Consider the following 24,979-nt stretch of genomic DNA (forward strand, 5'->3'; position numbering starts at 1 on the left):
CTGTGCTAACCCTTGTGCTGCTGTGCCCCCCATATGCACTGTATACACTAATCCAGTCATAAATATTTATCGAAAATAGCAATGGTCTCAACACCGACCTGAAAGCACTTCTCTCCCACCTGAAAAACAGCTGATCACCACGACTCTCTGATTTCTGTTGCATTGCTAATTTGGGATCAGTTCATTTACTGCTTTAATTCCACGGGCTTCCATTTTGTTAACAAGTCTTATAATGTACTACCGTATCAAATACCCTGTGCATCAACTATACTACCCTTGTCATTACTCCATTAATTCAGTTAAGTTAGTCAGGTATCATTTGCCTAGAACAATATTGTGCTGACTTTCATTTATTAGGCCGAAGACGATAGCTTTGGTCTTTCCAATATTTGTTGTGACTCAAATCAAATATTTTTTTTGGCATTTTCCAATTTTAACAATTTAACAATTAGACATATAAAAAACATAATATTTACAGAATAAGACATTCCTTATGTACAATTTTACATGTGCCCCTTTTATCGGCCTTCCCCCTTTCCTTGCTACCCATCTCTCCTGTTGATAGTCGGGCTCCATCCTGGCCCGATCTTTCGCCTTGGGTGTTTCCTTCATTTTGTGATTTTTGCTGTTACCCCTGTGGCTTCACTGGGGGGGGGCTCTCTGCTCTCTCTCTTTATCCCCCCCTCCCACCGCTCAGCCATGTCCCTTCCTGTTATCTCCCTGGGTTCCTTCCTTGCCTCCCCCCTTGTCCCTCTGTGCTCTGCAATTTTGACTGCCCTCATTCGTTCTCCCTCCCCTTTTCTTCCTAATCACTATTGGCTTCAAACAGCCCTTGGAACAGGCTGACGAATAACCCCCACGCTTTATGGAAGCCCTTGTCCGACCCTCGGATGGTGTATTTGGTCTACTCCGGGAGGAGAAATTCTGACAGGTCTGCCAACCAGTCTGCAGCTGAGGGTGATGCTGCTGATTGCCAGCCGAACAGGATTCTCAGATTAAGGGAGCACAAACAAACGCACCGGCCCTCTTCCCCATATGGAGTTCTAGCTGGTCCAACACCTTGAAGACTGCCACTCTCGGGCACGGCTCCACCCTCACCCCCACAACCTTGGATATTGCCTCGAAGAAGGCTGTCCAGAACCCGACAAGTCTGGGGCAGGCCCAGAACATGTAGACATGGTTGGCCGGGCCTCCCTGTCACTGTTCACATTTATTCTCCACCTCTGGGAAGAACCTGTTCATTCGGATTCTGGTGCACCATTTTAAACTGCATGAGGCTTAACCCTGCGCAAGAGGAGGTGGAGCTTCCCTACTGTTATGCGCCAGGGTTTAGAGAACACCAAAGTGTATCATGGGGTTCACCTGACCCACGACTTTTAAGATTGTGGTTATGGGGAGCACAAGGGCCTACTCTATAGGTGTGATGCAACAGCGATCTAAAGCACTTTTAAAACAAAACCATGTTTATTTATGAATCCAGTTAACACTTTATAAACCCACAGTAAACATCTTAACAACCATCAACACCAATAACCCCACAGATACAAGATTCTATAAGTAACCCTTCATAACTTTCCTAACATCATCCATAAGACCAAAAGACCCTTTTTACAGAAAGACAGCAGGTTTAAATTCTCTACAGAAACATGTATTACTTTGAAATCCTCAAATGATCTGGAGACAGTCTTTAAATTGCATAGAGAGATCAATGCACCTCCTTGTTGTGACTTCAGCTTCTTCTCCCTCCAAAATAAAATTAAAACACACAGACCCACACCAGCATTTTTGCTCAAAGCGAAAGTAAAAGCAGAGTCACAGATCAGCTCCACCCACACACTGACATCACTGCAGCTATGTGATAAATAACAATTTCTGAAAGGTACATCCACTACAGCTATTTGATAAACATTCATTTCTTAAAGGTACTCTCACGTGACATAAACATCCATTTCTTAAAGGTACTCTCACATGACACTACTTAGTGCCTTTCACCAGAGACCCTGCCCTACTTCCGTCCCAAGTTTGTCCTCCCATTTCTCTCTTGCCCCGTCTAATGGTGTTCTTGCCCTTTCTAAAAGTCGTCCATACATGCCCCCACAGTTCCCCTTCTCCCTACTGTCCACGTCCAGCAGTTCCTCCAGCAATGTGTCTCTCAGGGTCCTAGGGTACCTCGCCGTCTCCTTGCGGAAAAAGGTATAATCGCCTATGACCTGTAATGTTTTCTGGCAGAAGACCTTATCGGCCAGGAGGTCTGTGTCCAACCTCCATGCGGAGCATTGGGTGCGGCATGTCTCCAACCTCATATCCATGTAATGTGGAGCATGGTTGGAGATGACTATCTCGGAGTATCCCGTTCTGACTATTTCTGGAAGCACCGATTTCCCCACTGCAAAGAAGTCGATTCACTTGTATACCTTCTGCACCGGTGAAAAGAACAAGAATTCCTTCTCACCGGGGTGTAGGAACCAGTGTGGGTCTACAGCCCCTATCTGTTCCATGAATGTTCCCAATTCTCTAGCCATGCCTGTCCTTTTCCACGTTCTTGGGTTTGATCGATCCGTCAATGGGTCCTGTACACAGTTAAAGTCTCCCCCCGCACCCCCAATGATCAGTCGGTGTGTGTTGATGTCGGGGGTTTCTGCCATGGTCTTCTTTATGAAATCCGTGTCATCCCAGTTGGGAGCATACACGTTTACCAGGACTACTGGTACCCCGTCTAGGACGCTGCTGACCATGACGTACCGTCCCCCTGGATCTGTAACAGCAAAAGGGATTATTATTTAAATGATAGAATATTAAAACATGCTGCTGTGCAAAGAGACCTGGATGTGCTAGTGCATGAGTCGCAAAAAGTTGGTTTACAGGTGATTAAGAAGGCAAATGGAATTCTGTCCTTCATTGCTAGAGGGTTGGAGTTTAAGACTAGGGAGGTTATGCTGCAATTGTATAAGGTGTTAGTGAGGCCACACCTGGAGTATTGTGTTCAGTTTTGGTCTCCTTACTTGAGAAAGGACGTACTGGCACTGGAGTGTGTGCAGAGGAGATTCATTAGGTTAATCCCAGAGCTGAAGGGGTTGGATTACAAGGAGAGGTTGAGTAGACTGGGACTGTACTCGTTGGAATTTAGAAGAATGAGGGGGGATCTTATAGCAACATAAAATTATGAAGGGAATAGATAGGATAGATGCGGGCAGGTTGTTTCCACTGGCGGGTGAAACCAGAACTAGGGGGCATAGCCTCAAAATAAGGGGAAGTAGATTTAGGACTGAGTTTAGGAGGAACTTCTTCACCCAAAGGGTTGTGAATCTATGGAATTCCTTGCCCAGTGAAGCAGTGGAGGCTCCTTCATTAAATGATTTTAAGATAAAGATAGATAGTTTTTTGAAGAATAAAGGGATTAAGGGTTATGGTGTTCGGGCCGGAAAGTGGAGCTGAGTCCACAAAAGATCAGCCATGATCTCATTGAATGGCGGAGCAGGCTCGAGGGGCCAGATGGCTTACTCCTGCTCCTAGTTCTTATGTTTGTCGTCATAACCACCATCCTCTTGCTAATCAGATAGCTACCCCCAGCCCACGTCCTGTAACATGAATGGTGCATCTGCCCCACCCAGCTCTTCCTTACCCTCTGTTGGTCAATCTCCTTCAGGTGCATCTCTTGGAGGAAGACTGTGTCGGCTTTCAAACTCAGATGGGCGAAGACTCCGGATCTTTTCACTGGGTCGTTATGCCCCTGACATTCCAGATGATAACCCCCCCCACCCCCCCCCCCCGCTTCATGCGGGATGAAGCATACTTACCTGTGGACACGCCCCTGCACGCCAGGATTTCCCTTTGTTGGGGAGCTGTCCAAACTGGCCACGGTCACCGTTTTCACAATGAGGCCGGGCCCCTGCGCTCTAGGTTTTTCCATGTCCAGGAGGCACCCAACATGGCTGCCAACTGTGTACACGCCACCTGCGCGCACCCCTGCACTCCAGGGTTTCCCTTTGGTTAAGGACCTACCAAAGTGGCTGCTTGCGGCGCCATCTTGTTCCCTCAACCTGCACCTTACCTGCCGAAGCCAATCTGAAAATCAAACCTTTCATATCCTTGAATTTCCCTTGTGTTCCCCTTCCCCCTGACAGACCCCCCTGCTGACTACTCTTTCCCCCCCCCATGACCCCTTTCCTTATTTCTCCCCTTGCACTCCCCATTCCTGCCCCATTGATCCCCCCCCCCCACCCCCCAGCCAAATGCTCCCTCCCTGCCGTAGCCCCCTTGTTCTCCTACCTCCTCCGCTAGCTATCCCCACTCGTGAGGTGGCCACCCTCCCGGGGCTGATCCTATCTCTTTCCTATGCCTGCTAGATTGCTGTTCCCTATTCACCCTCTTCTGCAGTCCGCTGCCCTCGCCCTTTCCTGTGTTTTTAACACTTCTGTTCAGAGTGAGGCAGTACTGTCCTGCGCAAACATGGTATAGGTCCATCATTGTTATTTTTCTTTCTCCCTTTTTCCCCCCCTCTGTTTCGCCATCAGCACTGGACAACGGACCCTTATCGAGGCTGTTCGCTCACATGAACTCGTCCGCCTCCTTCAGGGTACTGAAATAATGTTCTTTATTTTGGAACATGACCTAGAACCTGGCTGGGAGCAGCATTCCAAACTTACTTCCCTCTTGAACAGGGCCAATTTCGCCTGTTGAATTCGGCCCTGCCAGGTCTGCCCCAATGTCCTGGTAGAACCGGATTCTGTGTCTTTCCGACTTGCTCACCTTTGGCTGCCGAGCCCAACACACGATCCTTTCCTGGTCCTGACACCGATGCAGTTTGACAATTATTGCCCTCAGCTGCTCCCCCGCTTTGGGCTTCGGTTGGAGCGACCTGTGTGCCCTATCAATCTCTGGCGGTTGAGGAAGCTATCCTCTTGACCAGGTTGCCCAACATCTGAGCCACATCATTTGTCGGGTCCCTGCCCTCGATTCCTTCTGGCAGGCCCACGTTCCGTATATTCTGGCACTGGGACCGGTTCTCCTAGTCCTCGACCTTCCCCTTTAGGCTCCCCTGGGATAGCATCAACCTTTTAATTTCAGCCTCCAGAGCACCAATCCTGTCGCTTAGGTCTGTCAACTCCTTCTCAAGTTCCTGGATCGTCTTCCCTTGAGCTTCCAGCTTCTTTCCCAGACTGTTGATCGCCGTCCGCATGACGACCACGCCTCTGCCACAGCCACCATGACTGCCACCTGGATCTTCACCTTTATTGTCCCTCTCATCACCAACAGTTCCTTGGTCAGGATCGTCTTCCATTCATCTCCAGGCGGGGCGGGGGAGCGTCTCCGTCTCTGGGAGGGCAGGGGACCCCTTGCCTCATGGGTCCGCAGTCTCATCCACCTGCTGCTCTTGGCCTTTCCTCCCCTCCTGCCATCCCTGAGGCTTCTTGAGATCCCGTTTGCTGGCATATTGTTATTCTTCGTCTCCCTTTCTTAGTGATGGATGAAATGAGTCAGAATATTTGGGCTAAATTTGACTCGAAGTGTCTGTTGGTAGTGTTCTGGAGGTGCGACTGCTCAGCGCATCACCACCACCGGAAATCCATTGTGACTCAATCAAGGCTGAATATTAGATACGTAATCTGACAATACAGAGACAGGTGAAGGGCTCGAAATAAGTGGTGCAGACATAGGTTTTATCAGGATACTTTTGAAAGTTAAATCCATGTCTGAAGATGATGTGCTAGCATGGATCATGTAGATAAAGAAGAGAAAGGGGCCAAACAAAGTCATGAATCTTTTGGGGTAAGTAAATTGAAGTTGAGTGTAATGACTTTGACCAGGCCTTTGAGATTGGCCAATTGGAATACGAGTTCCCTGATTAGTGGACCAATCAGGGAACCTCTTCTGTATATAATGGGGAGTGTCAGATCCTCTGTACTCCCAGTGTAGACAGCAAGCTGAATGCACATGGTCGTACAGCTGTTGGTTTTTTTAATAAAAGGGACTCTGGTGAAGGGACTTCTGCCTCCGTGGACTTATTACGTTGGAAAAAGAAGCCATTGCTGCAGATGCTTTGGTTGTAATTCTATAAATAAGAGCGGAAAGCAGTGAGGGCAAGCTCAGTAAATCTAGGAGTGAAATACATTGACTGTGATCGAATGCCCACGCTGCGCCCGAAAAGCAGCCCGCCATGGCACAGCATGGCCGCCAGAAGCCAGGAGACTCTGTTCCAGGGATTTACCCGGCTCACAATGCTCACAAGATCTAACCAGACCGCGTGAGACATTACAATGTAAATCACTTTTTGGAAAATCTGCATATTAAAGCAAGTCAGCTAGTCTTACTTTAATATGCAGTTTCCCGAGGAACCCGAAGCATTGGGATCTATCCCCTTCGCTTCAAACACCTCAGGCGAGCACCGTTCAGCACTAGTCCCCACAAACGGGGACCCTCCCATAGTTGAGCTTCGGGGTGTCAGGGGTCGCGTCAGGGGCTTCAGAGTTCGGGACGCCATTTTCTCATTACACTGAGGGGTTCCAGCAAGCAGAGTTCCTCTGCAGAAAACGGGGCAATGTGCAGCTTTGGCCGCGTGTTCCCCGCTGAGGTACCCTATTGAACCTGAGTGCTGTTTAAATGCGTTGTGTTTCTCAGCGCTGCCACTACCAGGAAATATCCCATTTAGTTAAATCACGCCCAAAATCTTTTTGGAAGTTTGACTCCAACTTGACCAAGCCAATAAAAAAACAATTTGGAGTTTTGTAAGTAGGAGAGTAGAGTAATGGAGCAAAGAAACGTGCAAAATTTGCACAGGGCAATGATGAGGCCTTTGTAAAAGTACTATGTGCAGATTTACATGGCCTTTTAAAGAAAAACAAAGCCATGGAGCAGCACTCAACATAAATACTAGGATATTACCAAGGACTAGAAATTATAGTTTGAGAAGGAACTTAAGATGTTGGAATTATTCCACAAGTAGAGAAGGCAAAGAGGAGATTAATAAGGCTTTAAAAATATCAAGGGTTTATTTAGGTGAATGGAACGTGTCCCAGGGGCAGGACACAGGGAAAAGGTCCAACATCAGAGAGTGAGACAGAAAGAGGTCCCAGATGACAGTTCCTGGTAGGGATGAATACAGGGATCAGTGATAGATCCCACTGAGTCAGGATAAATGACAGAACAGAGAAAAAGGTCTCCCAATTTAAAGAATGAGCAATGGGGAGAAGATTTGAATAAACGTGGGCTTGCTATAAGCCCAGAAGATTGCGGAGGGCAGCCAAAGGTTTATGACTCTTGTGCTGCGGGCCGTAAGGGTAAAGGTACCCTTTTGAAGCGATGATATTCTGCTTGACATAGCCGAAGGTCTGAGTATATGCTTGGAAGGTGAAGCTTAAATGTACTCCGCAATCCAGAGGAAAGGAATCTCAGAAGGCGATACAGGTTGAGCATCCCTTATCTGAAATGATTGGGACTGAGATGAATCTGATTCAAATTTTTGGGATTTTGGAATATAATGTTCGAAGGGGGCATTTTCAACACAATGATCACAGTCAATACACAAATATAATGCACTCGTGGCTGGTGGCATGTTGGGATCCGTGCATCTGCGGCGCTTTGGAACCTGCGCATCACCCGGGATTCTTCCCATAGCCTTGTGGGATTTCCCACTCATTGCATCACGTCGGCGCTCTCGAAAAAAAGTGTGGATTTCCGAGTATTTTGGTTTTCGGATATGGGATGCTCAACCTTTATTGAAATCCTGGAGGTGAATCCTTGTGGAAACCATCCAAGTGGGAGTGGTGTTTTAAGAGAATTCCAAGAAAAGTTCAAATGTGGAGATCAGAAACGCATGCGAGAAAGACAGAGTTTCAGTGAGACATGTCAGCTCATGGTGTGATACAAAGAACAATACAGCACAGGAACAGGCCCTTCGGCCCTCCAAGACTGTACCGGTCATGATACCACCCTTGGCCAAAACCTTCAGCATTTCCTATTGCTGTATCCCTCTCTACCCATCCTATCCATGTATTTCTCAAGATGGCTTTTGAACGCCGTTAATGTATCTCTTCCACAACATCCCCTGGCAACGCGTTCCAGGCACTTACCACCATCTGTGTAAAAAATCTGATTCGCACATCTCCTCTAGATTTTGTCCCACGGATCTTAAATCTATGCCCCCTGGTGACTGATCCCTCCACCCAGGGAAAAAGTGCCTGCCCATCCACTCTATCCATGCACTTCATAATCTTGTAGACCTCTATCAGGTCGTCCCTCAACCCCCGTCTTTCTAATGACAACAGTCCAAGCCTATTCAGCCCCTCCACATAGCTAACATCCTCCAGACCAGGCAACATCCTGGTAAACCTCCTCTGCACCCTTTCCAAAGCCTCCACATCCTTCTGATAGTGTGGCGACCAGAATTGTGCACAATATTCCAAGTGCGGCCTTACCAAGGTTCTATACAACTGTAGCATGACTTGCCAGTTTTTATACTCGATGTCCTGTCCGATCAAGGCAAGAATTCTGTATGCTTTCTTGATTACATTGTCCACTTGTGTTGCCACTTTCAAAGATCTGTGGACCTGCACGCCCTGATCTCTCTGACTTTCTATATTTGGAAGAGTTTTGCCATTTCCGGTATATTTCCCCTCTTATGTTAGACCTACCAAAATACATTATCAAATACATACCATTTGTCTGGATTAAACTCCATTTGCCATTTCTCTACCCAAGTCTCCAACCTATCTATATCCTGCTCTATCCTCTGACAATCCTCAACACTAACTGTCACTCACCTTGGTGTCATCCGCGAACTTACTAATCAGATCAGCTACATTTTCCTCCAAATGGTTTATGTGAACTACAAACAACAGAGGCCCCAGCACCGATCCCTGTGGAACACAACTGGCCACTACCTTCCATTCAGAAAAACATCCTTCTACTGTTACCCTTTGCCTTCTGTGACCAAGCCAGTTCTGTATCCATCTTGCCACCTCACCTGTGATCCCATGTGACTTCACCTTTTGTACCAGTCTGCCATGAGGCTTTACTGAAGTCCATGTAAATAACATCCACTGCCCACCCCTCATCAATCATCTTTAACACCTCCTCAAAAAACATGCTTAAGTTAGTGAGGCATGACCTCCCTTCACAAAAGAATGCTGTCTATTGCTAATGAGTCCATTTGTTTCCAAATGGGTATAAATCCTGTCCCAGAGAATTCTCTCCAATAATTTATCCACTACCGACGTGAGGCTCACCGGCATATAGTTTCCTGGATTATCCATGCTACCTTTCTTAAACAGCAGTACCACGTAAGTTATTCTCCAGTCTCCTCGGAATCTTACTTGTAGTCAATGAGGATACAAAGATGTCAGTCAAGGCCCCATCAATTTCCTTCCTTGCTTCCCTCAGTATTCTGGGGTAAATCCTATCTGACCCAGGAGATCTATCTACCTTAATGTCTTTTAAAACAACCAATACCTCCTCTTTTTTGATGTCAACATGGCCCAGACTGTCCACACACCCTACCCGAGAATCAACTTCCACAAAGTCTTTGGGGAACACTGATGCAAAGTACTCATTTAGTACCTCACCCATTTCCCCTGGCTCAACACATAGATTCCCCCATTATCCTTAAGTGGTTCAATCCTTTCCTTGGCCACCCTCTTGCTTTTTACATATGAATAAAAAACTTTGGGATTCACCTTAATCCTACTTGTCATGACCTTCCTAGCCCTCCTAATTTCCCGCTTAAGTACCTTCCTATTTTCTTTATACTCCTCAAGGGTTTTGACTGTCTCCACCCTTCTAGACCATACAAAAGCCTCCTTTTTCTTTTTGATGAGGTTCACACTATCCGTTGTTATCCAAGGCTCCCTAAACTTTCCGTGCTTATCCTTCGTTCTCTCAGGATTTTCCTAAATCCTAATCAACTGTCGCTTGAAAGACCCCCGCATGTCCGATGTTGATTTACCCTCCAACAGCCAAACCCAATCCTAATTCTTTGATTCCTGTCCAATGTTATTGTATTTTGCCTTTCCCCAATTTAGCACCTTAACGCAAGGGTTACCCTCATCCCTATCCAAGTGTCTAAGTGTGTTGTTGAGAAATCCATAGAATCTGTTTGGGTCACTTCTGTCATTTACTTGGATGTGTGGTGTGTCTGACCACATTTTGCCAGTAGGTTCACCTGTACAGTATACTTACTCTGAATCGTCAAATATAAGATAAATATGGTAAATTGTTTATCTTTCTGAATTTGTATGCATCTATAAAGATATAGCTGGAGTAAAAGTATTTTGAATATTTGAATCATTTTCTTGTTTGTATTGAGATCTTTCCAACCCATTTGTCTAATGTAATAGAGTTCCTTTTACTTGTCGAAGAAATATTTTATTCTTATTGTTAAAAGTTAATTAGCAGACTCCTGTGAATTTGTTTAGTTTCTTAAAAAATATATATAAGCTCGGATCTTTCGGGGTTCACTCTGGCATGTGACTTGTGCAGTAGAAATAACAACAGCTGGGATTGTAACATTGTGTTTTTTGGAGCCATACCCAGTCATTGTATTGAACAGTAAATCAGGTAAACATTGAGGGGGTGAAAATAAAGAAAAAAGAGCATGGGAAACAGTGCTAGAGTAGATGCTTCCAGTCAGGGAGATAATATCAGCTTAGATATGATGGATTGAATGATCTATTCCTGTACTAAAATTTGTACTACTTTATTTATTCACAGAGAGAAAAAATTGAAATCTCGTGTGCAGGAATTGGTAACTGCTTTAGAAAGAATGACAAAAAGCAGTGAAGTGCGACATCAACAGTCTGCAGAATTTGTTAATGACCTCAAAAGAGCAAACAGGTATGTGATTTGGAATTGCAAAAGAACAGAACTAATATTTGAATGTAGGACTAATCCTAGCAAAATAGTTGATAATGTGTTAGTTTAGGTCTTGCAAAATTAGCTGATTTCAAATGGGATTGGCGCTGGGATGATCAAATATAATGTTTAGATATTAGTTATCAGCAAGGCAAGTCGAATCACACAACACTTTCCCCTTATTGTCTTTTTATTTTCACAGTAGCAATATGAAAGTTGTATACAATGAGTGTCTCTGGCAGAATTGCAAATTCAATGCTCAGTGGGTCTACATTTTTACCCCGTGATAATGAAACTTAATATAATAATGTAAATAACAAGGAGATAGCCCTCTGCTTAAAGCACAAGAAGAAGGCTGCCAGACCTAGAATCCCAACTAAACAAGCACCTTTCACTTGTGCTTCTTGTTTTGATGTACATCATTTTGTGATTTTCTTTTTCCTAATATAAAGACACTTTCTTCTCATCTCCTTTCTTGAAGGCACAGTATCGTACTCTGATATAGTTCGCTGTGTTGGCAGCTGTCTGGTACCTTGTCCATGGGCCACTCTTTGTGTGTGCCTGGACCATGGTGTCAACAGCCTATTTGGCCAATCATGATCTTGTCCACACATGACGTAGACAATTTCTGGCACAGTCAAGATGACTGTAAAGAGAAGCTGATTTGCTGAGGTCTGTTTCTTTCTCCATAGGGTGCTGAGGTCTCCCAACTATCCTCATGGTATTGTTTGGTTAATTTGGCACAGACTACAAATAGGACCTTGGACCTTTTGATCTGTATGGCTTTGTGCTACACTATGCAGTGCCTTTACCCACTAAGTCAAACTTTCATTTTTAAGATCGCTCTCCCAATTTCAATTTAGGGGAACGATATGTCAGAATGAGCATTAATATTATCCTTTAAAGTTGGAGACCTAATGTATCTCAGTCTGATAGAAAGAAGGCTGTCCTGTGCACCATAAAAATAACTTTTTTTACTAAATATTTTTATTCTCCTTTTTCACATTTTCATCAAAATTTACAACAGATAATCAACAATAACAAATACAATGGCAATCCCCCAGCCAACAATCCCCTTATCCCACCCACCCTCAACCAGCTCCCAACATTTTGAATACAAAACACCAAAACAAAATAATCATTAATAACTTATACATTCTAACCCCCAACCCCCCCCCCCACCCTAATGTTCGATGTCATCCAATTCATGAAAATGCATGATGAGCAAGGCCCATGAGTTGTGGAATTCCAGCAGATCCCCCCGCCATGCCGAGGGTAGAGAAGCCAACCTCCACCCCAACAGAATCCGCCTTTGAGCGATTAGCGAGGCAAAGGCTAAGACATCCGATTCCAACCCCGGCCGATCCGACACCCCAAATATAGCTTTTAGGGGACCCGGTTCGAGTCTCACGTGCACCACCTTTGAGATGACCTTAAAGACCTCCCTCCAATACCCCTCCAGGTTTGGACAGGACCAAAATGATTAGTGGAGCCCCCCGCCCCCCCCCCACACCGTTCACAAACATCCTCCACCCCCTCAAAAAGGCGACTCATCCTTGCCCTTGTGAGGTACGCCCTATACACCAACTTCAACTGTATCAGCCCCAACCTCGCACACAAAGTTGACGCATTCACCCTCTGGAGCACTTCACACCATGACCCTGCCTCAATATCCTCCCCCAACTCTTCCTCCCACTTTGCCTTAATCCTCTGTCATGTGAGAGTACCCTTTAAGAAATGGGTGTTTAAGAAATGTACTTTTAAGGAATGGAGCTGCTCATGTCACTGGAGAGATGTCAAAGTAGCTCCACTTTTTTTTTTTAGTTTCAGTTTGAGAAAGCTTGGGAGTGTCTGTGAGCTGCACTGCTGTTGGTCTCTGCCATGAAGGACAATCTCTTAATCATTTGGTGAATTCAGAAGAAGTATAAATGTTTTCAGTCTTAAATGTAAACCCTAATGTGCTCCTGTTTGAAGGTTTGTTAAGTCTTTTGGATGGTAAAAGGACAGCATACAGGTTATTTAGTGTTGTATTCTTTGGGGGGTGTATTTGAATTAATGGTTGCTAAGAAATTCACTGTTTGTTTTAAAAAGGTTAACTTGGGTTCATAGAATAAACATTGTTTTGTTTTAAAAACCACTGGTCCATTTTCTGCTGTACCATACCTGTAGAGTGAGCCGTGTACTCCCCATACCACAATCTATTAAAAGTTGTGGGTCAGGTGAACTCCATGATACACTTTGGGATTCTCAAAACCCTGACCCATAACAATTGGGGGCTCCTCCGGGATAAAAGTCTATGTATTGGATTGGCTTAGTGAACTTAAAGACAGTGAGGGGTGAGCATATTGTGGTTGCTTTCCAGGTGTGGTATTTTAGTTTAAGTGGGGAGTGTGTTGTTGACTTGGTTCTTTCAGAGGCTCAGACGATTTTGAGGGTGGAGACTGTCACACGCAGCACCTTACAGACAGAGACTAAAAGCAGACTGTTAGATTTGGCAAAAACATTGCAGTTAACATTACCTGACAAAACATGAAAAGATGAGGTAATTATGGCAGTGGCTAAGCAATTAAAGTTCCCTGAGATACAGTTTGACTCATTTGAAATGGCAAAAATTCAGTTGCAAATTAAACAAATGGAACATGAGAAAGAATTAAAGCAGCTTGAATACGAAAGAGAGAGAGCGGAAAAAGAACAGGAGAGAGAAGAAAGGAGAAAATAAAGAATAGCCCTAGCAGAACAAAAAGAAAAAGAAAGGGAGATACAGATCAGGGAAAAAGATAATGAGAGAGAGTTTGAACTTCAGAAAATGGCCATGAAACATGACAGTCAGTTAAAATTGGCAGACGTAAAGGGAAACGTACAGTTGGATGATAGTGATGAGGATAGTGAGAAAGTGCGTCAAAGTCGAAGGCTTGGTGGGAATCTATTTAAATATGTCCATGCATTGCCACGGTTTGATGAGAAGGAGGTAGAAGCCTTTTTCATTTCATTTGAGAAGGTAGCTAAACAAATGAAATGGCCACAGGACATGTGGGTATTACTGATTCAAACAAAGCTGGTAGATAGAGCTAGTGAAGTGTTTGCATCACTACCGGAGGAGGTATCTGGGACGTATGAGGAGGTGAAAAAATCCATCTTAGGTGCATAGAACTAGTGCCTGAAGCTTACAGACAAAGGTTTAGAAATTTAAGGAAAGAATTTGGTCAAACATACATGGAGTTTGAAAGGATCAAACAGAGTAATTTTGATAGGTGGAGAAGGGCTTTGAAAATAGACCAAACGATGAAGCTCTCAGCAAAATTGTACTTTTGGGGGAGTTAAAAAATTCAATTCCTGATGTCGTGAGAACTCATATGGAAGAGCAGAGGGCTAAAACTGCAAGGTTAGCAGCAGAAATAGCAGATAATTATGAATTAGTTCATAAATCAAAGCCAAGTTTCCGACATCAGTTTCAGCCTGTGAGGGATAGAAACTGGGGACATGAGAAATACTCAAGTGGTAAAGGTGATCTGATGGGAGCTAATAAGGAGAGTGTACTTCAGGTTAAAAAAGAAATCCAGGAGGGTGGAAGAGACATGAAAAGTTTCAAATGTTTTCACTGTAATAAACTAGGCCATGTAAAGTCGCAGTGTTGGTGGTTGAAGAAAAGCACTGGGAAGGCTGATGTGGTAAAACAGGATAAGACAGTGGGGTTTGTTAAAGTGGTAAAGGCAAGCGCAAGGGAAGCGAAGGAGTGCAAAAGATTGTACAGCCTGATCAAGAGGTGATTGATAAGAAGGTGCCAGTGTCTTTAAAGAATTTACTTGCGTGGGTAAAGTTTACTCGTGTGTATCAGGAGGAGTAGGTAAAGAAGTCACAATTTTAAGAGATAACGGGAGCTAGTCCATCTTTAATGGTAAGAGATGAGGAGTTATGTAGTTTGGGAAGAATGTTGCCAGGAAAGGTGGTAATATGTGGAATTCAGGGTGCGAGGTGTAGCGTTCCATTATATAAGGTAAGGTTGTAAAGTCTAGTGAAGAGTGGTGAAGTGGTAATAGGAGTAATAGATAAAATATCTTGTCCAGGAATACAGTTTATCTTGGGTAATGATATAGCTGGATCGCAAGTGGAAGTGATGCCTACTGTGGTTGATAAGCCAGTGGAAAATCAGACAACTGAAGTGTTGAAGGACGAATATCCTGGGATTTTTCCGGATTGTGTGGTAACAAGGTCGCAAAGTCACAGATTAAGACGAGGAGAAATTAAAGAGTTAAAATGAAGTTGAAATGCAATTATCAGATACGATTTTTGATCACATGGTTGAAAAAGAACATGAACAGGTGGAGGATGAGGCGGCTATTTTTAGTTCAGGAAAATTGGCGGAGTTACAACAGAAAGATGTAGAAATAAAACGGATATATCAGAAAGCATATACGGAAGAGGAATCTGAGAGTATACCAGAGTGTTATTACCGTAAAAATGATGTCTTGATGAGAAAATGGAGACCTGTACATATGCAGGCAGATGAAAAGTGGGCAGAAGTTCATCAAGTAGTATTGCCGGTAGGGTATAGAAAGGAGGTGTTGCGAGTTGCACATGAGGTACCAGTGGGAGGTCATTTGGGGATAAGGAAAACTCAAGCTGAAATCCAGAAACATTTTTATTGGCCTGGACTACATAAAGATGTAGTTACATTTTGTCAATCATGTCACACATGTCAAGTGACAGGGAAACCTCAAGCAGTGATAAAACCAGCGCCCTTAATACCCATTCCAGCATTTGAGGAACCTTTTACAAGGGTCCTAATTGATTATGTAGGACCGCTTCCTAAAACAAAAAGTGGGAATCAATATCTTTTGACTATAATGGATGTGTCTACTAGGTTTCCAGAGGCCATTCCAGTATGTAATATTACAACTAAAAAGATTGTGGAGGAGTTACTTAAATTCTTTAATAGATATGGACTACCCATAGAAATATAATCAGATCAAGGATCAAATTTTACCTCCAGGTTATTCAAAGAAGTAATGGATAGCTTAGGTATAAAACAATTTAAATCAACTGCGTACCATCCAGAATCGCAGGGAGCGTTAGAAAGGTGGCATCAGACATTAAAGACCATGTTGAGGGCATATTGTCAAGATTATCCAGAGGATTGGGATAAAGGAATTCCATTTGTACTGTTTGCAATTAGGGATGCTCCTAATGAGTCAACCAAATTTAGTCCTTTTGAACTAATTTTTGTCATGAGGTAAGAGGACCACTTAAATTGATTAAGGAAAAATTGGTGAGTGAGAAATGTGAAATTACATTATTGGATTACGTGTCAAATTTTAGGGAAAGATTAAATAGAGCAGGTGAATTGGCTAGACAACATTTGAAAGTTGCTCAAAATGTGATGAAACGGGTAGTGGACAAGAAATCCAAAGTTCGTAGTTTTGCCAGTGGGGATAAAGTTTTAGTGTTGTTACCAGTGGTAGGGGAGCCTTTAAAAGCTAGGTTTTGTGGACCGTATCAGATTGAAAGGAAATTAAGTGAGGTGAATAATGTGGTAAAAACACCAGATAGAAGGAAGAATCACCGAGTGTGTCATGTGAATATGCATAAAAGGTACTTTGAAAGGGAAGGAGAGAAAAAGGAGGAGGTTTTAATGATTCTCACTCAAAGTGACGAACCAAATCCAGATGACTGTGAATTTGACATACCTCAAATTAAATTGGAAACGAGGATGTTCTTAAAAATTGGGATAAATTGTTGAGTTACCTTCCAGAGGAAAAACTAACTGACCTGAAAGAGTTATTGATATCACATGGGCAAATTTGTGGAGATAAATTGGGAAGTACTAAAATGGCTATACATGATGTAGATGTGGGAAATGCTGTTCCAATCAAACAACATCCATACAGACTTAACCCTTTAAAATTGGCACAGGTTAACACAGAGATTGAGAGTATGCTTAAAAATGGCATAATTGAAGTGGGTTGCAGCCAATGAAGCTCACCCATAGTGGTGGTGCCTAAACCAGACGATACCCAACGGTTGTGTGTGGACTATAGAAAAGTTAATACAGTTTCAAGAACTGACTCTTATCCTATCCCACGTTTGGAGGATTGCATTGAGAAAGTGGAACAATCAGTTTTTATTTCCAAATTGGATTTACTTAAAGGCTACTGGCAGGTACCTTTATCTGAAAGTGCGAAGGAGATTTCAGCTTTTGTGACTCCAGATGGTATATACCAATTCAAAGTTATGCCATTTGGCATGAAAAACGCACCAGCCACATTTCAACGGTTAACTAACAAAGTTGTTTCAGGATTACCCAATTGTTTGGTATACATCGATGATCTGGTAATTTTCAGCCGGACATGGAAAGACCATTTGAAACATCTGATGGAGTTATTCGATCGACTTCAGGAGGCGGGTTTGGTGATAAACCTAGCCAAAAGTGAATTTGGAAAAGCCCAAATCACTTTCCTTGAGGAGTTTTCAATACCTTCAAGACGATGGGAAATAATGCGATTTCTTGGCATGAGTGGATTCGATCGAACATTGGTGCAAAGGTTTTGCAGCGTGATTGCTTCACTGATGGACTTGCTGAAGAAATGTCGAAAATTTCAGTGGACAGCGGACTTTCAACAGGCTTTTGACTGCCTGAAAACTGTGATAACCAATGCTCCTGTGTTGAAGAATTGCAAGGGATTCTGGGATCAGATTGAACTAAAGTATCTGACTTTAAAGAGAAATGCCAAGGCGTAGAGAAATGGACAGATCATGCAGAGACCTTTTTCAAAGAGACTGCCAATCATGAAGAATTTCAGTCGGAGGAAGAAGAACGGGAAAAATTGGACTATATTATTATACCTGTTTGCGTGTGTTGTTTTTTTAACCTAACAAGTATATTTACTGTGTGCATTTCTTAAAGGATAGTGCAAAGGTGAAAAATGAAACCATCTTGAAGTTGATGGTTTATTTTATTTTCTTGGAGGGGGTGGGGGGAGGTGTCATGTGAGAGTACCATTTAAGAAATGGGTGTTTAAGAAATGTAACTTGAAGAAATGGAGCTGCTCATGTTACTGGAGTGATGTCAGAGTGTGGGTGGAGCTGAGCTCTAATTCTGTTTTTTTAGTTTCAGTTTGAGAAAAGTTTGGGAGTGTCTGTGAGCTGCACTGTTGTTGGTCTCTGCCATGAAGGACCATCTCTTAATCATTTGGTGAATTCAGAAGAAGTATAAATGTTTTCAGTCTTGAATGTAAACCCTAATGTGCTCCTGTTTGAAGGTTTGTTAAGTCTTTTGGATGGTAAAAGGACAGCATACAGGTTATTTAGTGTTGTATTCTTTGGGGGGTGTATTTGAATTAATGGTTGCTAAGATATTTACTTTTTTTTAAGAAGGTTAACTTGGGTTCATAGAATAAACATTGTTTTGTTTTAAAAACCACTGGTCCATTTTCTGCTGTACTATACCTGTAGAGTAAGCTGTGTGCTCCCCATACCACTGTCTGTTAAAAGTTATGGGTCAGGTGAACTCCATGATACACTTTGGGATTCTCTGAACCCTGACACATAACACCTTATCTGTGCAACATGGTAGCACAATGGTTAGCACAGTTGCTCCACTGCTCCAGGGTCCCAGGTTCAATTCCCGACTTGGGTCACTGTCTGTGCGGAATCTGCACGTTCTCCCTGTGTCTGCGTGGGTTTCCTCCGGGTGCTCCGGTTTCCTCCCACAGTCCAAAGGTGTGCAGGTTAGGTGGATTGGCCATGCTAAATTCCCCTTAGTGTCTAAAAAGGTTATGTGGGGTTACGGGGGTGGAGTGGGCTTAAGTAGGGTGCTCTTTCCAAGGTCCGGTGCAGAATCGATGGGCTGAACGGCCTCCTTCTGCACTGTAGATTCTATGATTCCCCTAGAATCACCACATAAATTGGATTGGATTGGATTGGATTTGTTTATTGTCACGTGTACCGAGGTACAATGAAAAGTATTTTTCTGCGAGCTGCTCAACAGATCATTAAGTACATGAGAAGAAAAGGGAATAAAAGAAAATACATAATAGGGCAACACACATATACAATGTAACTACATAAGCACTGGCATCGGATGAAGCATACAGGGTGTAGTGTTAATGAAGTCAGTCCATAAGAGGGTCATTTAGGAGTCTGGTGACAGTGGGGAAGAAGCTGTTTTTGAGTCTGTTTGTGCGTGTTCTCAGACTTCTGCATCTCCTGCCCGATGGAAGAAGTTGGAAGAGTGAGTAAGCCGGGTGGGAGGGGTCTTTGAATATGCTGCCCGCTTTCCCCACGCAGCGGGAGGTGTAGATGGAGTCAATGGATAGGAGGCAGGTTCGTGTGATGGACTGGGCGGTGTTCACGACTCTCTGAAGTTTCTTGCGGTCCTGGGCCGAGCAGTTGCCATACCAGGCTGTGATGCAGCCAGATGGGGTGCTTTCTATGGTGCATCTGTAAAAGTTGGTCAGGGTTAATGTGGACATGCCGAATTTCCTTAGTTTCCTGAGGGAGTATAGGTGCTGTTGTGCTTTCTTGGTGGTAGCGTCGATGTGGGTGGGCCTGGACAGATTTTTGGAGATGTGCACCGCTAGTAATTTGAAACTGCTAACCATCTCCAACTCGGCCCTGTTGATGCTGACAGGAATGTGTACAGTACTTTGCTTCCTGAAGTCAATGACCAGCTCTTTAGTTTTGCTGGCATTGAGGGAGAGATTGTTGTCTCTGCACCACTCTACTAGGTTCTCTATCTCCCACCTGTATTCTGACTCGTCGTTATTCGAGGTCCGGCCCACTGTGGGCCGACACAAACCCCTTCTCCATTTCCCCCCTGTCGTCAATATCTCTTCCAACAGTGTGGGAGCCGGTGCCATCGGAAAGCTCTGTACCTCCTTCCTGGCAAAATTTCAGACTTGTATATACCTATACATCTCCCCCTGCCCCAATCCATATTTCTCCTCCAGCTCCTCCAACTTCGCAAACCAGCCTCCCAGAAACAAATCCTTTAATACCCTAACTCTCCTCTCCTCCCATCTCTGAAAATTCCCATCGCACCTTCCTGGTTCGAATCTACGACTCCCTCGAATCGGCATTTCCCTTGACCCCGCCCACAACCTCTAAAGTACCAGAAAATTAACCTGTGTAATTTGCATTAAAGCATGTTGTTAAACTGGAGTTTTACCTTCTACCCAGTTGATGCTGAGACAGGGCAGCAAAACAAAATTGAAAATAAATCCAAAATGCATATTGTAAAAAGTACCTTTATTTTATTGCAGTATTATTTCTTGTTAATGGGAACTTAATAAAGAATTAAAACTAGATTGCACTTCTCCAGTTTTTATAGCTCTATACAGTTGCATTGTCGTACTGACAGTACAAGTTTTTTAAAAAGCTATGAGTCATTTTTTTATTTCTTTGTATAAATGATGGATGAATTGGATGTCTTGATTTCTATTTCTTCTATAAAGTCTGCTTCATGTATGTGATAAAAGCACTGACCATAAGGCAAATGCCCCTTCATACGGGAATTGTGCTACATTTTAATAGGGAAAATACCATATATACTCAGGTAAAAGTCAATTTTCATGTTAAAGTTGACTGCATAATTTTTGGTCCAAAAGAGACATTCATATACCTCGTATAAAATGACCCCAGTTTTTCCAGGGGTCACAGTCCAAAAATTTCAGAACCAAAAGGTAAGTGGAGTTGGGAAGAGAATGCAATTATTTTCTGTGCTCAGGCTACAATTGAAAAGTTAAAAGTGAAACCAACCATAAATAGCCGCGACACCCTGGGCTAGTGGGCGGTTAATTCCAGCCCCACTTGACATGGAGTTGCAACACAAGTGAAATAGGATGTTATTCTAAACAACCCGAAGACCTTGGCTGAGCCCATAAACTGTAAACACCAGGTTTGTAAGTTTAACACAAATAACCTTTTATTATTTAACAGTATCATCGAATCATAGAATTTATAGTACAGAAGGAGGCCATTCAGTCCATCGGGTCTGCACCAGCCCTTTGAAAGAGCACCCATCTAAAGCCCACATCTCCACCCTATCCCCGTAACCCAGTAGCCCCACCTAATCTTTTTGGACACTTAAGGGCAATTTAGTATTGACGATTGACCTAACCAGCACATCTTTGGACTGTGGGAGGAAACCGGAACACCCGGAGGAAACCCACGCAGACGAGGGGAGAATGTGCAGACTCTGCACAGACAGTGACCCAAGCCATAAATTGAACCCAAGTCCCTGGTGCTGTGAAGTAACAATGCTAATCACTATGCTACCATGCAACATAGAGGGAAGAAAACTAATGATAAAGTAATATAATTAAACTGACAAAAATGGAGTTCCAGCTTATGATTCAATGCTTCTTCTTTCTAAGCTTGAGAGGATTTTCTCTGGCAAGAATCAAGATCATTTCAACTATGCAGTAAACATGTGCCAGGCACTCACCTGTTTTAGAACAACAAAATCAGTCTTTTACTTCAGAGAGAGTGAGAAAGTTCCTTCTTCGTTCAAGGTCTAATCGCTTCTGCCCAACTCTCAGAAGCATCCCGCAGGAACGAATAACTGACAGTTGTCAGCCAGACCATTGTCACTGGCCAGCCCACAGATTGCCAGCCAGCCAATCAAATTAACTTGCTCCAAAGCTGGTCCTTAAGATTCCCGCGCGCGATGAGTCTGTCTTCTCATCGCCAAAAAAGAAATCATGGGACACACTGCCCTGCTAGGTTGTCCGCATTCCGATTGTGTCCACGGACCGAAAATAATAAAAGAAAGCAATAGAAATGGGAAGAAAGGGAAATCAGAAGGAAGGAAACACATTACCCATGTGTTGCCCTCATGACTTTTGACCTAAAGAATTGGTTTCAAAAATTCAACTATCATCCAAGTATGTAGGGCGCTATTCCCCCCCCCCCATGCCGGGTGGGAGAATCGCGCCACATCGCCCCGACCCCCGCACGCGATTCTCCCACCCCGTGGAAACCTGGCGACTCGCATCGGGCCGCTCGAAGAACCGGCGAGCGGCGATTCTCTGGCTGGATGGGCCGAGCAACCGCTACAACACAAAAGGTTCCCGCCGGCGCCGTCCACCCCTGGTCTCTGCCGGCGGGAACGCTGGGGGGCGGCCTGTGGGGGGGGGTGGTGGGGGAGAGGAGGGCTCCTTCAGTGGGGTGGCCTCCAATGGGGTCTGGCCCGCGATCGGGGCCCACCGATCGGCGGGCCGGCCTCTCCCTCCCCCGGGCCTACCTCCTTCCGCGCGCGGCCCCAGAACACCGGCTCCATGTTGGTGAGGGGCGGGTGTGCGTAAGACGTTCCCCGCGCATGCGCAGGATGTCACGGCCCAACTGCGCATGCGCAGGATTGGGCTACCCCAACTGCGCATGCGCGGGTTGGCGCGGCGCCCATTTGGCCCCGCGTAAGGACGCTGGAGCGGCATGAACCGCTCCAGCAAGCCATGCTGGCCCCCTGTCAGGGCCAGAATAGGTCGTGTCCGGGCCCTGTTTGCGGCATCGTGAAACGCGACAGCGTTCACGACGGCGCAAACACTTCGCCTAAATATCGGAGAATCACCCCGTATATCAAATTGATTAATATGGTTTCATCATTTCTAATTTGTAAATTATTTTGCCTTTTTAATTGCAGTAATTTAGTAGCTGCCTATGAGAAAGCAAAGAAGAAACATCAAAACAAATTGAAAAAACTGGAAGCACAAATGATGGCCATGGTGGAGAGACATGAGACACAAGTGAGAATGCTTAAACAGAGAATTGCGTTGCTTGAAGAGGAAAACTCGAGACCTCAAACAAATGAGACTTCACTGTAAGAAAACATAAGAATGGTATGGACTTTGAGAATTCATCAATTCTGCCACATCAACTCAGAAAACGTAAATATCAAGATAGGAAAAGTGATATTGATATCTTTCTTCTGATAAATGTGAATGTATCCAGGAACCATGTAAACCACCAGCATAACATTATTGTGGAAACCATGCTTCTAATAAAAATGACTGAAGCGACTCTGGGTTAAATATTGGACACCAGTAAATCAGCTCTTAGCTGTGCCCAGAAACACTCTTAAATATATTTACATCTCAAAAGGAGCATGCATTTTTAATATTGTCTAAATATGGCAAATGGACACTTGTAACTATGTTATCACCAAGTTGTATCAAATCGGCACATGATTGTACAGCAAGAATTTGAAATTTAATAGATACTGCTGCCAGCTACTTAACATTTCAGTCATTAGTGTTCTATTCAAACTCATGATCTTACAAATATGTTTTATCAAAAATGTTAAACTATCTTCATCGCACACTAAGGCTGTTATGCTGCAATTGTCAAGGTTGACATCATGTAAAATCCTTCAAGTGAAGACTGTAGGTAAGTGTTTCATGTGATACTGCCGCAGAATCAGGAACAAATCAACAGGAAAAAATGCCTCAACACACCTCTGGGCTACATTTATGTTGAATTAATTCATGTTTTTAATGAATTTTAAAGTACTGTGTAGCTCAGCCACACCTTAAATTAGCCAGTCCATATTAGCTACCTGCAGAATGAACTCGTAGTTCCAAATGGGATAAAGAAAAATGATCCTTCGTATTTTTCATTATTTTATACAAGACTCGGTTATGATTATTATTCATAACCTCGCTCAACTAATTATTTTACCAGAAGTGGTTTTGGCACATCAGATGGTGTTGGCTTTAGATATTTTATTTTGAACCAGAATAACCCAAGATTATTGAACACAGGCACGTCATAGCTGACCAAACTGGTTCCATCCATACAAATGCAAAGTTGTCAAAATTTCTGATTTAATTTACTAATTCCGCAGATGATTACAAGTTAAATACAGAAATGAAAAAGCAACGGACTCATTCCTTTTGGAAAATTGTAGCGCACATACACATAACTCTTTCCAACTTTTTATCATGTAACTTACCGATGACTGTAGTTAATTCTTGTTCTCCTTTTTAAAGAATGGGTCAAACAAAAGCTTCTTTCAAGTTCTCCAAAACTTTTGATGTCATATTTGGTAAATTATCTGCATCTCACTGTCTGGAGTTAGAACTCTAAAATCAAAATCTGCCCCTGATCTAGATGTTTTAAGTTCAAGTAACCTTGTACGCCTGGTATCTATTTCTTGAAATTCACACACTTGTTTTGCTACAGAAATTAAGATTGTGATGAACCCATTGCACATTTCAGCATTGCTATTTTATGCAGGTTTCTTTTCTCTCCATTAATTGAAAACTGATTATTTGCGACTTAAACCGCAGACGTTGAAGAACGCTTACCACCACCTTCTAAAGAGTAATGAGGGATGCGTTATAAATGCTGACCTGGTTAGTGAAGTTCACATCCCAAGAACGAATAAAACAAAAATCATGGTCACCCATAAGTGAAGTTTGTACAAATTTCAGAATGACACATGAAAATAACTCTCATTTGAATCTATTATTTAAACCAAGTGCACCCTGGACTGGAATATCCTTTGAATGGACCTTCCTTGTGTTACTATCTTTGAGAAACTGCTATCCACATTCAAAATTTCCATTAATCAGGATATAGGGAAAGATTAAAGAAACAAACTAACCTCTTTAGCCTTGCTGATGCATTAACTTGCTGGACAGGAACTTCTCGTATTCTGAATGACTATTCAATATTCTGATGCAATCAGATGCAATTGAGCGAGATGGACTAATCTTTGAAGAACCTTTAAATTACAAAAACTGTTCTATTAAATATGGTTTTGCTGCAAGAGTTTTGAGCTCCTTGGTGAGATTGCTATACCTCATTTAATCGAATGAACAAAGAACTTGCATTTTTAATCTTGCCTTTCATAACCTTGGGACGTTCCAAAGTGCTTTATAGCCAATTAAGTACTTTTGATGTTTATCCTCCTCTGTAATGCAGGAAACCAGGTATCCAATTTATGTACCACAAATAGCAATGACATAAATAATCTCACAATCTGTTTCAAGTACTCAATGATACTTTGTCTATCCTTTGTTTAATTTCCCCTTGCTTTGTAATAAAAGTGCCTTTTTGTTTCAAACACCTAAAATGGAAAAGAAATTAGGTTAATGTAAAAATAGCTTTAGCATGGAACAGTTCATAAAACCCCTCCACT

General features: G+C 43.3%; 1 protein-coding gene across 4 annotated transcripts in view; it reads left to right on the forward strand.

The window, feature by feature from the left end:
- Window positions 1-23,069, forward strand: part of mcc (MCC regulator of WNT signaling pathway) — a 322,837-nt gene extending 299,768 nt beyond the window's left edge. For 2 of the 4 annotated variants that reach the window (XM_072516455.1, XM_072516458.1), the window contains 2 exons: window positions 10,705-10,827; window positions 22,481-23,069. In XM_072516455.1, the coding sequence (XP_072372556.1) occupies window positions 10,705-10,827; window positions 22,481-22,661 (304 nt within the window). In that variant the 3' untranslated portion in view covers window positions 22,662-23,069. The other 2 variants (XM_072516456.1, XM_072516457.1) reach the window with 2 other exon arrangements.
- The last annotated feature ends 1,910 nt before the right edge of the window (window positions 23,070-24,979 follow it).

This window comes from Scyliorhinus torazame, chromosome 9, assembly GCF_047496885.1.
Source record: "Scyliorhinus torazame isolate Kashiwa2021f chromosome 9, sScyTor2.1, whole genome shotgun sequence".
Taxonomy (NCBI): Eukaryota; Metazoa; Chordata; class Chondrichthyes; order Carcharhiniformes; family Scyliorhinidae; genus Scyliorhinus; species Scyliorhinus torazame.